Source organism: Theropithecus gelada, chromosome 8, assembly GCF_003255815.1.
Source record: "Theropithecus gelada isolate Dixy chromosome 8, Tgel_1.0, whole genome shotgun sequence".
Taxonomy (NCBI): domain Eukaryota; kingdom Metazoa; phylum Chordata; class Mammalia; order Primates; family Cercopithecidae; genus Theropithecus; species Theropithecus gelada.
In genome coordinates this window covers 76,434,948-76,451,674 of record NC_037676.1, presented here as the reverse complement: position 1 = coordinate 76,451,674, position 16,727 = coordinate 76,434,948, and the positions used below count along the sequence as shown (strand labels likewise).

At 38.7% G+C, this 16,727-nt stretch overlaps 1 protein-coding gene across 3 annotated transcripts in view; it reads left to right on the top strand.

Moving 5' to 3' along the window:
- Window positions 1-16,222, top strand: part of JPH1 (junctophilin 1) — an 80,034-nt gene extending 63,812 nt beyond the window's left edge. Inside the window, exons 4-6 of one of the 3 annotated variants that reach the window (XM_025394766.1) lie at window positions 5,677-6,323; window positions 13,611-13,706; window positions 14,301-16,222. In XM_025394766.1, coding sequence (XP_025250551.1) covers window positions 5,677-6,323; window positions 13,611-13,691 — 728 coding nt within the window. In that variant the 3' untranslated portion in view covers window positions 13,692-13,706; window positions 14,301-16,222. Of the gene's footprint in view, window positions 1-5,676; window positions 6,324-13,610; window positions 13,707-13,876 lie in introns of all 3 variants that reach the window. The other 2 variants (XM_025394765.1, XM_025394764.1) reach the window with 2 other exon arrangements.
- Window positions 16,223-16,727: the final 505 nt, after the last annotated feature.

Below are 16,727 nucleotides of genomic sequence, written 5' to 3'. Positions count from 1 at the left end.
TAGTGAATTGGCCTTCGAGGATTGTACATCAGTCTGGTGAGCTTTGGTAATGTGAGTCTGCCCCAAGGGATGGCTCTGCTTCAAAGTGCTGGAAAATCAGGTTTCTATGCCAGCAAGGCTGACATAGGCTTTAGAGCAAGGGTGTCCAATGTTTTGGCTTCCCTGGGCCACATTGGAAGAAGAAGAATTGTCTTGGGCCACACATAAAATGCACTAACACTAATGATAGCTGAGGAGCTAAAACAAAATCACAAAAAGATCTCATAATGGTTTAAGAAAAGTTTATGAATTTGTGTTGGGCCACAGGTTGCACAAACTTGCTTTAGAGGGTAACCACTAAGGAAGCAGGAGGGACTGGGGCAGCGACCCTTCCTGGGAAGGAAGATTGGGAGACTAGATTTGTGGCTCTTTCTCCCACTGTTTCAATTTCTTTTTAGGCCAGACACAGTGGCTCATGCCTATAATCCTAGCAGTCTGGGAGGCCAAGGCGGGCAGATCATGTGAGGCCAGGAGTTCACGACCAACCTGACCAACATGGCAAAACCCGATCTCCACTAAAAATACAAAAATTAGCCGGGGCTGGTAGTACATGCCTGTAATCCCAGCTACTTGGGAGGCTGAGGCGTGAGAATCATTTGAACCCGGGAGGCGGAGGTTGCAGTGAGCCAGGATGGTGCCACTGTACTCCAGCCTGGGTGACAGAGCGAGACTCCGTCTCAAAAAAAAAAAAAAAAAAAAATCCTTTTAGTCAAGATAATTCATTTTAATTTCAAGTGATATTAAGTAGCATGTAAAATTTTTATATTTATTGATGGGGCAAGGGCTGAGCATGAGTTAAATTAAAACACTGCCCTGGAATGTGGTAAATTTAGTACTTGGAGCCCTCTTGGGAGAGAGCCAGCCTGCTTCCCTGGGTATCATCCCCAACAAGCTTTGTCTTCACATGTTTAAGCATAAATGTGCTCATACACACAGTGCATTGACTATTTAGAGTGAAGTCTTTAGCACAGATTTTTATGGACCAGTGTTAACTGAGCTTGCATTTCTGGTATGAATTAGAAGACTTCAGAAATCAAAGCATATCTCCATTACATAATTGTCTAGGCCTATCATTAATATGTCATGGATTTGATTAAGAAAAGGGAAGCATCCTGGAATAGATGACTTCTAAGCTCACCTTCCAAACCCAAAATTCTGAATAAATTTTTTCATTAAAAAGGGAAACTGAATAATCCACTAGATGACATGAAATTAATAATTCATGAGTTTGCTGGTTACTCATACCACATATTCATTCTGGTACATTCAGTTTCACAAATGGGTATTGAGTGTCAGCCAAGTGCAGGGTACTAGAAAGGATGTCCCACAGTTTGCAGATCAGAGCAGTATGACTGTGGTCACAGAAATTGCAGGATTGTTATAGACGGGACTGTGAAGTCCTATAGGAAAGGAGTGTCCTTTCTATGTCGAACACAAAAGTGATCCTGCTATCAGTTACACAATGTTTTTAGACTCTTTCAATCTGGTCCTCTTTTCACTGATCGTCGGTCTCCACAGAAAATGTCCAATTTGTACTTAATGACTACTGCTGTTGCTACAAAACTTTTGATATTGGCACTGTCCTCATAGACATTTGTTTTGGGGAATCTTTATGGTGCTTCTGCCCATAGCCAGCCCACCAAGGCTCACCTCTGAAGAACTAGCTGGATACCCTGCTGCCACCATCTGCCATATCTGTTCAGAGCCTTCGTGCCAACTAGAACGAGTAACCTTTGAGTGTTGGTGGATGGCATGCTGAATGTTGTTTGTTTTTTCACGTTGTATGGGAGCCATGTCCGTGAGCGGGTGACCTGTATCTGACTTCTTCCCAATATGAGTCTCCAGGAGGAGAAAATCCTTTGGGATTCATAGATACTGTCTATATAAACAGATGAAAATGCTGACTGCAGCGACTATCAACATTTGTCATAATTTCCCTCCCTGGCAATATTCTGACTAGTCTTTTTAATGAACTGCTGCAGCTTATCAACTTTATGTTGCTGGCTCTGCAATACTGACACACACATTTACTACACAGAACAAGTAGCAGGCACAACATGTGCCTTCCAAGAGAAAATAGTCCAGGAAAAACTTCTGTCTTCTGCATTATATTAAACGTCTTGTTTTAAAAGCATTTAATCTTCCTCTGGAAAATCTAACCATATATCTTCATTTAGTTGGCTAGGCCTTGTATGACTGTGCCACATCGGAACCATTTCCAACGGGATGTAGTCATGTAAGGCTGGTGCTACATCCACCTCTGCTCATATTGCTTGCATACTGTCAAATGCCTATAACCCAGCGTGTTAGAATCACTCGGATAGTTTGTTAAACATTAATATTTCTAGGCTTCAATTCATACTTATTAAAATCTCTGGACAAAGCACCTCAGATGCTCTGATAAGGTGCTTTGCTTATCATAGGCGCCCCTGCTTGGGAGTGCATTTTTTTCTCTTACCCAGATATTTTTTGAATGCATAATAAAGCTAGAAATTTTTTAGATGGAAAAGTTGATGCTAAAATATACTTCCACCATTCTAGTAAATTCTTTGAGCTTAACAGATTTTGAGTATCATCAGAAGCCCTGTAGATCAATTTGAGTAAGTATACCTAAACTCATCTTAGCAGAGTGGGCATGAGTAATCATGTAAGACATGCCTTTCTTACTACATTGAGGACCAGAAAACTGTCTAAAGAGGTGACACATCAGATTTCTAAAAGTTAAAGAAGTGATTAGACTAGTATTTGAGAGTTGATAAATATTATAATACTTTCAGTGGAATCCAAAATGTAGCTTCGTAAGTTCATTAATACAAATTCTTCCAATGGCCAAATCAGTCTCACCTTGGCCTCTCCACCTATACTGGTGGTACTGAAGGTCACTAGGATACATCCTAATGTTTTTAATGTATATATTGATAAGTTATAGTTGTATATATTTTTGAAGTACAAAGTGATGTTACAATTTCTTAATACAATACAGAATGATTAAATCAAACTAGTTAACCTATTTATCACCTAAAAAAAATGACATTTTTTTTTTGTGATGAGGACATCACAAAGATTTAAATCCTAAATCTTTGCTACGATCTCACGGTCTCACATCTTCTAAATGAAATGCATGGGCTTTGTGACAGCTGCATTTCTCAGGGTACAGTGACTCTTTACCTTTTCCCTCCAACTTTGAGAATGTATAATGAATAATGTTTGCCAGAGTCTATTTTTTCACGCTTTTCTGTATATTTAAGTTAAACATTAGCTTTTAATGTGCCTTACTCTTAGAAGATATTGCTAATTTTTCTTGGCAAAAATAACCTGCATTTATCTTTAGATCAAAGATGTTAAAAGTACTTTGTATTTTGTATAATCGTTTCAGCATTAAGTGGCTGAAATTAAAAGTCCGTTGGCTCCAAGGCCCTTGACTAAAATCTTTGCACAGTACATCCACTACCATACGTAGATGGGTGTTTTAGTAATGCTGTGAAGTCGAATATCAGTAAAGCACAAATAAAACCAACTGTAGTGAAATTTTGGGTAGAGAAGTGAGGGAAAACTATGTAAACATCACACTGCATCAAGATCTATTAGAGAATGTACTTTATCACAGAAGAAGAGGGGTTTTGTTAAAATACGCCTGCAGTTGAATCACGAGGGGCTTCTCCATGACAGACTGGTATCAGTGACCTGATGAGTTTTAAAGAGCAGAGGCAGTTCAGCTGATGGAAGACATAACTTTTTTGTGCTCATGCTGCCCTGTTTCCCCTTAATGCTATGTCCAGACACACAGCACCAAGAAAGAATTCAGAAACAGAAGGACATCACCTTTTGAATGCTAGCAGTTGCCCCTTTTCGTCATTCAAGATAACTTTCACTGGCCTAAGAATTCACACTGCCATTTTTGATGGAGGAATTAAAAGAAAATTGTCAGTTATATAAGGGGGGAGCTTACCCAGTTTAGAAAGGAAGTCTCAATTGTCCATGTGCGATCTTGACAGATTTGGGAAACTTGAATCCCCAGGAGTGGATGTATCTTCTAGAAGGTGGAAACTGTGATAATACTATTATGTTTTGTGCCCTGAGTATAACTTGCAATGCTGGGTGCTCAGGAATTCTTGTCTCTGGCTTTAAAATATTATGTGTTGCATTATGCTTTTTTCTTAAAAGATACATGGGAGCTATGTGATTTTTTATTTTTCAGCTGCTATAGCTGTTTCCATTTCAGTAAAATGAGTATAATAACACGTACTCCCTAAGATTTTGGTGAGGCTTTAAATTTTGGATAATTCCTTGTATAATTAAATAGCAGTCTCATTACAGTAACTTATTACTCAGACCACCATGAGAAGAACAATTAAAGTATAAGTATGCAGTATGTAGTCTCACAATTAGGGATAATTGCTGTTCAGCCCCTCTGTAAATCTTTTAGTGAGTTAGTGAGTTTGTCTGGGGTGAAGGGTTGCGGGGTGGAAGGCAGGAAGGAAAATGAACAGATGCAGTGCTGTGGAATTGACAAGAGCCTGTCAGCTCTCTATAAGCATGTTGGTGGGGTCAGTGTCTTCCATGTATACTCAAGAGACATCAGGTTCTGCCCATTTGTGAGGAAGAGGGTCAACTGCACTGCATGTGACTTTGACCTCATGAGGCGAAAAGTGGCAGATGGGTGGAATGGTAGCCAAAGTATGCACATGACTTGCTGAGGTCTGAAGGCCCTGGAAGTCTAAGGTCTCTGTGTCAGCCCAGAGAGGCCCCTTTCCAGACCACAGCCTTCTCGAGTTCCCAGGGCCAGGACATCTTGTGGCACATACCCTGTTTCTTTACAGCTTACTCCCCATAAAATAACAATGCAGCAGGACCACTTTTTTTTTTTTCATTTTCTTCCTCCTCTGTCAGAGGAATAGCCACTTTTTTGATGAAAATTTGTTCCCATTTATAAAAACTAACAAGATTTTTATAAACAATCCGGAGGTATATAAAAAAGGAAAAAAAAAAATCTTGAAGCTACAGAACCAGAGACAACTGCCTTGTGTTGACTTTGATATCTGCAAAACACTGCTTGTGCAAATCCATGTTTTCCATAGCTGTGAATGGATTACATGGAAGTGACTTTGTGTCATGCAACCTAAGCCTCAGACTTAGGTTGTTTCAAACTAGGATGTTTTAATGCATGTTTGATGACAGATCATTAAAAATATAATATCAACAGGTTCTCCTCTTGCAGTATACTTTATTAAATTTTCAGACACATACAGTAATCAGCTTACTTCCTTCTACAAGTATATACTTTCTGTGTCTTAGTTACACCACATAATTTGAATAAGCAGATTATGATGTTGTGACCAATGTTCCATCAACATGAATTTTGCCTCTATATTCTGCAAGTAGGCAGAAAGAATGCAATTATCAGGAAAGTCAGAACTGTTTAGATTCTGTATTATCTTAAAACCTTTCCATAATAAATCAACTTTTCCCCTAGAGAATGAAATGTGTGCTTAGTCAAAACCTTATGAATATATTATTTTTAAAAGAGAAAAGGTTAATCTGATTTAGCAAAAAATATATGTATATATGTATACACACATATATATACACATACATACATATACATACCTCCTTTTTATTTTTTTATTTTTTGGCCAGGCCCTGATTACGTCAAACAGAGATTTCAGGAAGGTGTAGATGCTAAAGAAAATCCAGAAGAAAAGGTACCAGAAAAGCCACCTACACCAAAGGAATCTCCTCATTTTTATCGCAAAGGCACGACACCCCCAAGATCTCCTGAGGCAAGTCCCAAACACAGCCACTCTCCTACTTCCTCCCCAAAGCCCCTGAAGAAGCAAAACCCCAGCTCAGGGGCGAGACTCAACCAAGACAAAAGGAGTGTGGCTGATGAGCAAGTGACAGCCATTGTCAATAAGCCCTTGATGTCAAAGGCTCCCGCGAAGGAGGCAGGAGCGGTTGTGCCCCAGTCCAAGTACTCTGGCCGCCACCACATCCCCAACCCCAGTAACGGGGAGCTGCATTCTCAGTATCACGGCTACTACGTGAAGCTGAACGCCCCCCAGCACCCTCCAGTAGACGTGGAGGACAGCGATGGATCCAGCCAGTCTTCCTCAGCACTGGTGCACAAGCCATCCGCTAACAAGTGGAGTCCCTCCAAATCTGTGACAAAACCAGTTGCCAAAGAAAGCAAAGCTGAGCCAAAAGCTAAGAAGTCTGAACTTGCTATACCAAAGAATCCAGCAAGCAACGATTCATGCCCTGCTTTGGAAAAAGAAGCCAATTCAGTAAGTACTGCAAGTAGCGTTTTCTCTTTCTTTTTTCCCTTTGGTTCTTTCAGTGAGCTGTGTGGTGTGACTATGCGTCTTGATCACAGCCAGGCTAACCAAAGTTCTAGAAGCACAGGGTTGTTTAAAGCAGCACATAACACATCTGTAGTTTGAGACAGCAAAGAGCTCTCTAGACAGAAATTCCCCCCACTACCCCTGTGTTCACCCGGCCCCACTTTAGATGTAATTCAGGTAGGTAAGATCTGACCAGCTTAGCACAGCATCTTAGCACATTTTAGCAAGGCTTTAACAGCGTGTCTTGGTGAGCTTCCTGGTAGCTTGCTCTCTGATTGCTGGAAAGGAATCATGACCGCTGCCAAGGGCCAGCCGCTCTCAGCTCTAGGAAAAGGACACCACCAAGTTCTTAGCCCTCTTGTTTTCACCACCGCAGTCAGCATCTTTACACAAAAGAACCTCTCCTCTAGCCATTGTGAATTCTTCTCATACACACCTAGTTTGGATTTTAAACAGCCAGGCTTTGCCGCTAGAACATTTTTCTTCCCCAAAAGAGAACTGAAAATTTCCAGTAGTTCAAGAGAATTTCTTTAGTCTTCTGTGTTTTCAAAGTGTGAGAACTCTTAGAATTTCAGTTTTCTGGTAGATGCAGGTTATTAGTATCAATTAGTCTTAAGCATTTAAGATATTTATTATTCAGCCAGAAAAGCTCTGTATTATTGAAAAATCTTTATACCCTCTTTCAAAGGAAATTTTTTGAATAATGTATGGAACTAGTATTTTATCAAATGCTATAGAATTTGTAAAATCTGAAGCTAATTATTGATTAAAAAATTAATCACATCCTGGTCACATCCCTTTAGAACAGAGGTGTTGAATGTTACACACCTAGTATTCACTAGTGATTACAGAGACATATTTGCATAATGGTACGGATTAATATCTTGGCCAACAAGAATATAGTACAGCCATCAGTTTCTTATTTTTGTCTGTTTAATTTACTCACATGATTAAACAATTAAAATTCCTCTGTTAACTTACGCTTAAAATGTCTTAAGTGTGTTTATTTTGCTAGTATCTATAAAACACTGGTTGTCTTCTTTTTTCAAATTTTCAACTTTTTAATTAGCTGGACATAAATTATTCAGATTAACTGGACCAACTTCCTAAGAGTCAACCTGCATGGAGAAAAATTGTTTTCAAAACAGACTAACTTTAAGATTCTGACTCTTCAGTAGGCATTCATTTTAAAGATTTGAAACCTTAATATGTCAGTATCCTGACATTAGAACTGTAATAATCACTATTGAATTTGTTAAATGTAATAGTTTACTTCTCATTTGACTTTCAGCATTTTTATCCCCAAGTTAATAAGGCCTCGCATATATCAGTATTAGTTTGCCTGATTTACAAGGAGAAAAATTCAAACAATGCAAGGCCATATCTTTTATACTTTTGGGTACCCATTTGTGGGCTTTAGTTGACTTCTAGACCTCTACAAGGGGAAGCATATGCCCCAGTGTCCTGTACATTAGGCTGTGGTAGGGGGAAAAAAAGTTGAATTACCCAGCTCTTAGCTGAAGTATACATATGTTTGGTAAATTCACAGCCTCCTCATTTAGAAAAATCATTTGTTTCATTTATTTGTGGAATTCTCAGATTCTTGGAGTTAGCCAAGCATCCTCCATCTCAGTGGTTGGTCCTTGTAGAGGACAGTAGTTGAACCCTGTAGAGGGTTCCCCTCTACACCCCAAGGGGGAAAGGAGGCCCCAGCAGCTTTGCAGCCACCCTGAGCTTTAGACTGCCTCTGCAAAATTCAAGATTGACTTGGCACCTTCATGCGAAGATTCTAAGAATTAACATTGTCTTCCTAATAGTAACAGAAAGCTGCCTTCCCCACTCCTAAGAGTCAGGATGTGACACAGTCACAGAGTCATCATAAATGTTGTCAGCGGATGACCTTTAAGACAATGGAGTACTACATAGTTTTGAGAGAAAGACATGGTGTAAGTTAGACATTCATAAATAATTTTAAAATTCACAGAATTGAACTCTGTTGCCAAACTTCCTCAGTCCACATCCCAGCTCTGTTGCTTACCAGCTGTGTGACGCTGGACAGTTTCCTTACTGCTGTGTGCCTCAGTTTCCTCATCTGTACCTATCACAGGGTTGTTGTGAAGATTAAATGAGTCAATACTTTAAAAGTTCTTAGCATAGTGCCTAGCACAGAATAAGTGATGAAGAAACCTTAGCTATTATGATGTTTGTTTCAACACAGTGCTAGTTGAAGCATAAGCAGTTCAGAAATATTCAAGTAGATTTGATCCATCCTCAGGATCACCCTGGATATTGGTCTCCTAGAAATACAGAAAATCTCCTGGGACACAGACTAACACAGGAAATTAGTTAACTTGAGTATGAGAGGTAGGAGAAGGGAGGCTGTGGCTTTGATTACTTTCTTGAGGAAGATTTTCCTCAAGAAACTTCTGTGACCCCTGTGGGCAGTGGTTGCGTATGGACTCATGTCCTAGAGGCACACATTCAATATGATCCCAAAATTTTGTAGGATTTTGCAACATGACAACTCTGGTAGGGTCAGAAGAGGCATCTTTAGCATCTTACCATCAAGTGGGGGAATTTTCCAATTAGGTATCTCAGCCCATTCTGAAAAACGACTGCACTTTTTTCTCAGTCATTCCTGTGATTTGCATCCAAGTTTGTTTTGAGGTTTATTTGAATGTGTGTAAAATTTAAAGCATCCCCATCAAATCGGGTTTGAACCTCACCCCAAAAAGAGGTAAATATATATAATTAAACTTTGCTATTAATACTTAATTAAACTTTGCTCTTCTCGTGTGTTTCTAACTAGAGAAGCTTTAGATTTCACATAAACCATAATAACTCTTCTAGCAGAAAATTCCTTACAGTTTTAATATGAATGACAGTCTCTTAAAGGAAAAAAAAGATTAATTTTTTGAGTTAGGATTTCTTTCTGTATTTTGATTTACTGTTTTTTATTTTCTTACCGCCTGAAAATTTCTTCCAATCAAGACTTACCCTGTGCCCTGCTACAGCTTCTTGTATTACACCTGTCCCAGTCAGTCTTGAAAAGCAAGACAAATTTTTTTTTCATTTTGCTATTTTAAGCTACAACTGGCCACCACAGTCATATTTATGGGACTTTACCTTAAAGCTTTTCACCCTGTATCCTGTGCCTAGGTATATAAAGAACACAGAGTCCAGGGCTTGGTATCTGCCACTGAACATAGCATCCTGGATTTTTTTTTTCCCCCCTGGTTGGTGTTTGAACCTTTCATGTCTAGTTTTCCCTCATCTTCACTGAGTCACCTTTAAAAATAGCTTTCTAAGTGGAGCCACCCTGGTAGGATAAATATATATGTGTGTGTATATTAGAACATACACAGGAGAAATGTGTATGTGTGTGTGTGTGTGTGCAAAAGAAAAAAATATGTATGTATGTATTTTTCATTTTGGATAAAGCACTCATTCATTATTCATTAAATCTGAATTTCCAGTACAGTGATATGTGGGCTAAAAACTGGAGAAAAGATAGTAAACTAAATTCAAACCAAGAGGATATACAAATTCAAAATACTAATTCAAAGGGGTTAGATAAATTCACAGAATCTTATACGGATTTACGAAATGGGAGTCAAGGTTCAGGCACACCTTGGACTTTAGAAGTTGGCTTCATGGAAGGCATGTTCTCTGCAATTTCACTCTCCTGGGTCCGCTGTAAGACACCGAGGTCTACGTTGTATTGTTCTGACCAGGTGTATTTTTCCTCATCTTTCGTATCACTAAATTACCTTTGAAAATTATGAAATAAACCCAGTAGCCCAGAATAGTTGAAATGATCCAAAATTCTTAGAACACTCATGAACAAAATCTAATCCAAGTGTACAGGTGGAACATCCAGAATGTTCCAGCATCTGGTCGTGATGTGAAGTGAAAGAAGCCAGGCACAGAAGGACAACCTTTGCATATTCTCACTTATTTGTGGGAGCTAAAAATTAAAGCGATCAAACTCATGGAGATGGAGAGTAAAAGGATGGTTACCAGAGGCTGGAAGAAAAGTGAAGACATAGGGGAGGGAGAAGTGGGGATGGTGAATGGATACAAGAAAAAAAAAAATAGAACAAATAAGATCTAGTATTTGATAGCACAACAGGGTGACTATAGTTAATAATAATTTACTTGTACATTTTAAAATAAAGAGAACTGGGCACGGTGGCCCACACCTGTAATCCCAACACTTTGGGAGGCTGAAGCGGATGGATCACTTGAGGTCAGGAGTTCAGGACCAGCCTGACCAACATGGTGAAACCCCGTCTCTACTAAAAATACAAACATTAGCTGGGCATCGTAGTGAGCACCTGTAGTCCCAGCTTCTCGGGAGGCTGAGGCAGGAACATCACTTGAAGCCAGGAGGCAGAGGTTGCGGTGAGCCAAGATCGCGTCACTGCACTCCAGCCTGGGCGACAGAGCAAGACTCCACCTCAAAAAAATAAAATAAAAAAATAAGATAACTAAAAAGAGTATAATTGGATTGTTTGAACACAAAGAATAAATGCTTTAGGTGATGGATACCTCATTACCCTGATGTGATTATTACACATTATATGTTGGTATCAAAATATATATACACCCACTATGGACCCACAAAACTTTAAAATTTTTTAAATCTCCAAAATCTGAAACTTTTCGAGCACCAACATAATGCTCAAAGGAAATTCTCATTGCAGCATTTTAGAATTTTGTATTTGGTATGCTGAACCCATACATCTGAAAAAATCTGAAATCCCAAACACTTAGGGTCCCAAGCATTTCAGATAAGGGATGTTCAGCCTGTAATAGCATTTCCTTAATCTCTGTGCTGTTGTGACATTGAAAGATCGTCTCCACTATTTTCTGAGTTATAAGAGTTTCCTGCATTATTTTTATGCTCTAAATTAACCATAATTGAGGAGTTGCACAGGTTAGGACTCTCCTATTAATTTAGAACATAACTATTCTAAAAGAGCAGTTGGTCGTTACCACAATTTGATATTTTTCTGATACTGTGGAAATTATAGGATATAGATAAAAATGTCATTTTAAATAATTAAATGGGAAACTGCCTTTAAACTAAGGCCTGTATCTTTAATAGACATATGGAGAAAAGAGCATGGAGCTCCGAAGTGACTAGACTAAAGCTTAATTCGAGTTCTGATTCTTAATTCGAGTTCTAATTTGTTCAAACTGGCTGAGGAAACTTGAGCAAGACACCTATCCTCTTAAACACTGTCAAATGGAACTAATAATCGCTTGTGAAGAATAAACCAAAAAAAAAAAATCTACTCAGAGATGCTTAACCCACTGCCCAGCATTATAAAAACCTGCAATAAATGTTTATTTTCCTCCCATTTACTTAAGGTTTAGGAACTGATGCTTTTCTTCTTCTTAATAGTCCCCACTTAAAGGGGACTCATGTTTACTTCCTCTCCCTCCCCCAATTTACTCATCACCCTGTTTGTTCTTCATTTAATGCAAATGATTAATGAAATGATTAATGAAATTAAATCATTTCAGTGATTTATTGCGTTTTGTTTAACAACCCACATTTGGGTCAGGCACTGTGGTTCAGGCACTGTGGTTCATGCCTGGAATCCCAGCACTTTGGAAGGCCAAGGTGGCAGGATCACTTGAGGCCGGGAAGTTGAGACCAGCCTAGTCAACATAGTGAAACCTCATCTCTACAAAAAATACAAAAATTAGCCAGGTTTGGTGGCACACACTGTTGGTCTCAGCTACTCAGGAAGCTGAGGTGGTAGGATAGCTTGAACCTGGGAGGTCAAGGCTGCGATGAGCGGAGATCACACCACTGCATTCCAATCTGGGTGACAGAGCAAGAGCCTGTCTCAAAACAACCCACATCCACAGCACTTGGAAATGTGCTGGAAGATAGTGGGGTCTCATTAAATATTGGTTGCCTGAATGAACTGGGCAATGTCACGTGTCTGTGCACTGGGTACGTAGCAGTGAATAAGACAAGGCCTCTGCCACTGTGGAGCTCAGCGTCTTGTGGGGGAAAACAGCAGTTAAACAACAAAGGACAGCCAAGTGTGAAACTCACTGTGATAGAGAGAGCAGGGCACTCTGACCTCTACCACAGAGATGTGGGCTCAGTCAGGGCAAGAGACCTTCTTGAGTAAATGATGTGTGACCCAAACCCTAGACCCGAATTGATGAGTGCTTGACCAATGATAGCTCCAATCTCCCTTATTCACTTACCCCACACCCAAAACACATCAATATTTTTGAAGCCTCTGTAACATTGTTTCAGTGTAGTCTTACCCAATATCCAAATAGAATACCACTGTTTCCTCATCTGTAAAATAAGGACAATAAAACTACCTACCTCATAAAGCCAGTTTAAAACACTTTTAATGCTACATAAGAATTGGACACTATTTTCACAGTAAATACCACAATCATGGCTTTGTAAAAAAAGGTGGCTTCTTCATGGAGCAGATCTGAAAAGATGTAGGTTATAGGAGATTGGTTGGTTTAAACAAGTAAAATTTGGGGCCCTTGGACTATCTGGTATTTATTATAATGATATTTATCAAAATAGGATCCTGTAGTTTGTAAAATATAACTTGATTTCTGAAATGTTGTGATTGTGATTAGAGAAATTTAAAAAGCTAGGCCTGTAAGATAACTTCTGAAAGTATCCAACTTCTCACTTACAGCTTTTACTTAACGGAAAGGGTGGTGTCCAAACAGAGAACCAGGGAAAAAGCAGGAGGTAGAGAACCTCGTTTTGAGTTTTCCCTGAATTGTCCCTTGGAGGCGGCTTTGTCCTACAGATTTGTCCTACAGATTCCTAACTGCCCTGAGGAGGAAGCAGCTCTTCCTCATCTGACCTGCATCCTAACAACAAATGCACCTCTAACTCCCAGCCCTTCGTAGGCCCTGTTATGGTGAGCTGTGTCTCTCAGCCTACGCTGTTGTCCATTGTTTTGAGGTGAATGAAGTAGATCAGTTGTTTAAAACGTTTTTAAACTAATTCAAGCCTGGATTCATTTTTAAGTGAAGGTTCTGAAATGTCTCCATCTAAACATAGCATTGCTGTTTTTAGTCTACACCTTTTGGAACTGCTGTCATCTTTTATGCCTTATTTACTGCAGTCATGTTAACTTTCTTATTTTTTCAGTAATTGGCTTTGGTAATATCTTGATATTAACATGGAAAAGTTAGAATTATTTTGTTCTCTTTCATTTTCAGGGCCCTAATTCGATCATGATTGTCCTTGTCATGCTGTTGAATATCGGGTTGGCCATTCTTTTTGTTCACTTTCTAACTTGATTGGAATTAGGAAAGGTAAGAATCGCCTTAATTTCCATCTAAAATCATAGTAAATAACATTCTTTTCTCATATTCAAATTTGCTATTTTTTTAACAATGACATATTGTCCTTCACTTTAATTTTGGCTATGCCTGAATGTGATTCAACATAGTTACTTAATGCTATAACTGTTTTGACCCTTCAGTGAAGTCCTGACAACTAGTGGTGTGTTAGCCCACAGTTCTCTGCAGTGGTGCCGTCAGCCCTTTAAATGGCCCACCCCAGGCAGACTCAGACACAGGGAAGGAGGCTTGGAATTAGGATGGGATCGCAAGAGAGATGAAACTTGGAAAATTCAGCCAGAGGACCTGTTCGGTTCCCCTGGGAGTGCTTTGTGGCTTTGGGGTCCTCTGGGAGCTGAAGCGCACAGCCATGTTGGAGAGCAAAACTTAATAATAATTCTTTTTTAAAATCTGCTGAAGCAGCCCCATCCGGCGAAGTTCTTGGCATTGGCTACTCCATCTGTCCTAGCAGAGTGTGACTAAACTGGAAATGTATGGAGCTGCATTTTTTTTTTTTTTGATGGAAGTCAACAGCTGCCTTACTATTTTACCATCTGACGTTTTTAGTAGGGAGCTGGGGAAACGACTGCCCGAGGAATGCGGTCGGAGGATTGTGTTGCTGTGGACGTGGTTCCAACATTCACTCCTATCTCATTAGAAGAAATAGGTAGCAGCATCACTCACCAGTCTTATGCCATGACCTGCTGCTTTAACATCTCCTGGAATGTTCTGGGAGAGAATGTTTCGTTTGCTTGTGCACGACTCTGTTCATTTTTGCTGTTTATTTAAATATGATGTATAGTCATCTACCACCTGCGGTCCTGGCCGGACCGAAACACACATGTTGCATCTCAAGGAAAAGAAACAACAAAATGCTAGTGAAAATGTGCTTATTTTGATAGCAATATACTATCTTTTATGTCATTTATTCTTCCTATACTTGTAAAAGATTATTTATCTTTAAATTTTAGCAATTTGAAGACACTATGCCTTCCTAAGAACTAATTTAATTTTAAATCTTTTTAACATTACTGAGGTGAATTATTTATGCACTTAGGAAGTGCTAAATTTTAAAAACCGAAACACGACAGAATTCTAAGAAGTATAGTCCAAACGTTGCATGGATTGCAGTAATCAGTGTTTAAAGGATTCAGTTTCTTTGCTGACGTACTTTACAACCAAATAAAATCTTGTCGGTGGCTGTGTTAATTCCCATGAAAGTTAAGCAAGATGCTATTAATAAACTGCTCTGCTCTTTCTTGTTTTCTTTTTCCAACTTAAATTTCTGTTGAATACATTCAGGTAGAACATAAAGCCTTGTTCAATCACTGCCTCTCAGTTTTCTGCCTTTCCTGTTTTTCAAAGTCCTTTTGTAATTTCATTTCCCATTTTAAAGGCTTAGACATTTTTATTTTAAATATGTGTCTTTTACAGTCTTTTGTCATTCTGACATTTCTGGGTTTTTGCTGTTTTATAATTTACCCTTTATTATTGAGAAGCATGCTTACTTAGAGAAACTAAATGGTCTTTATAAAAGTAATTAGTTAAAAAGAAATCAGGGGAGGAAAAGTATCTATCTAATCTATTAAATCTTTTTAAAACATTACATTGCAGAGGGGGAGCTACTCCTAAATATTTTCATGATTTGCATGGTTTAATCAGATTTTTTTTTTTTTTTTTTTTTTTTTTTTTTTACCGTATTAGCTACCTTTTCAATGCAGAAGACAGTTCACACAATTCCCTGGTTAGCACAGATGTGGACTGAGTGCTTTGCCACCTGCAGGGTAGTAACCCAGTGATGTTTCTTACAGAAGCACAATATGTTGAAAATCCTGGGTGTGACCAATATGGAATAAAGAAGAAGGCAGAAAGAGAGCAAATGAAAAATTTCAACTTGTATATTCATTTTTTACATTTTGCTTTGACTTTTAAATTTAGGAAGTCCGTTTATACCTGAGAACAAACGTTTAAAGTTCCTGTGTCACTCTCAGTATTCTCACCGCCCCTCCCAAACCCTGTAGCTCCTTATGCTGGGAAAACTGGTTTTTTAAAAAATAATAATAATAAAATATTTAATCTTATTAAGTGTTTATTTAAAATGTGTAATGCTTTGGAAATCATGGGTAACAGATAGCGAGAGGATATGTTTATAAAGTGAGCATGTTGGTCCCATTTATAAATATATGTATGATTTATAAGCTTTTTTAAAACAAAGCTCAAATTGTTGGTATTTTTCTAAAATGTGCACAGCTGTATTTTACATGAAGGCTCTTTCTAATGGGTTGTTATACTGTACTCAACATTTTGGACAGCACATGAAGTCTGCCAATGTACTTAATAAAACATGACTTTGTTTATTTAAAGTTTCTTGCTGTGAAAAAGAACTCCCTACCTGTGAGTTCCTTTATTTATAATTCTCGAAACCAAAATGTATAATGTACAGTTTTCACAACTGTATCTGCTCTAATAAAAAAAAGTTGGTTATTAATAAAGTCGGAGGTGTGTTTTCTTTGTGAGTAAATTACTGTCTTGAGTTATGTGGAATGCTTCGGTGGTGGTGTTGAAAGAGATCTGCTGAAAAATTAACAGCAGAAATAGAAGGGAAAAATGCACAAAGAAGCCATGTGCCAGAAGGTAGTTATACTACTCCACCAATTGGTTCTACGTTTCTTTCATCCTGGGCCTTTCAAATAATTTTGCAAAATAAGGTTCATTGCTCTGCTTAATGCCTTCATTAATTGGATTAGTGCCTTATCCAGAGTTTAAAGACTGCTCTTATTTTTAAAGAAAACTTGAAGTAAATCTCCCTCCTACATGGGCACTTTTCAATTAATTAGAATTTTTTTTTACCATTGTGCCCCAAATAAATTAATATGTTGCTATGACCCCTGCTGCTTAGGTGCACTCCTGGAAGGTTAAGCACAACATGGGTTGAATAAACCTGCCGCCACCGGGACTTCCAGCCGCTGTGCTCCCTTTGAAGCCATCCAGGGT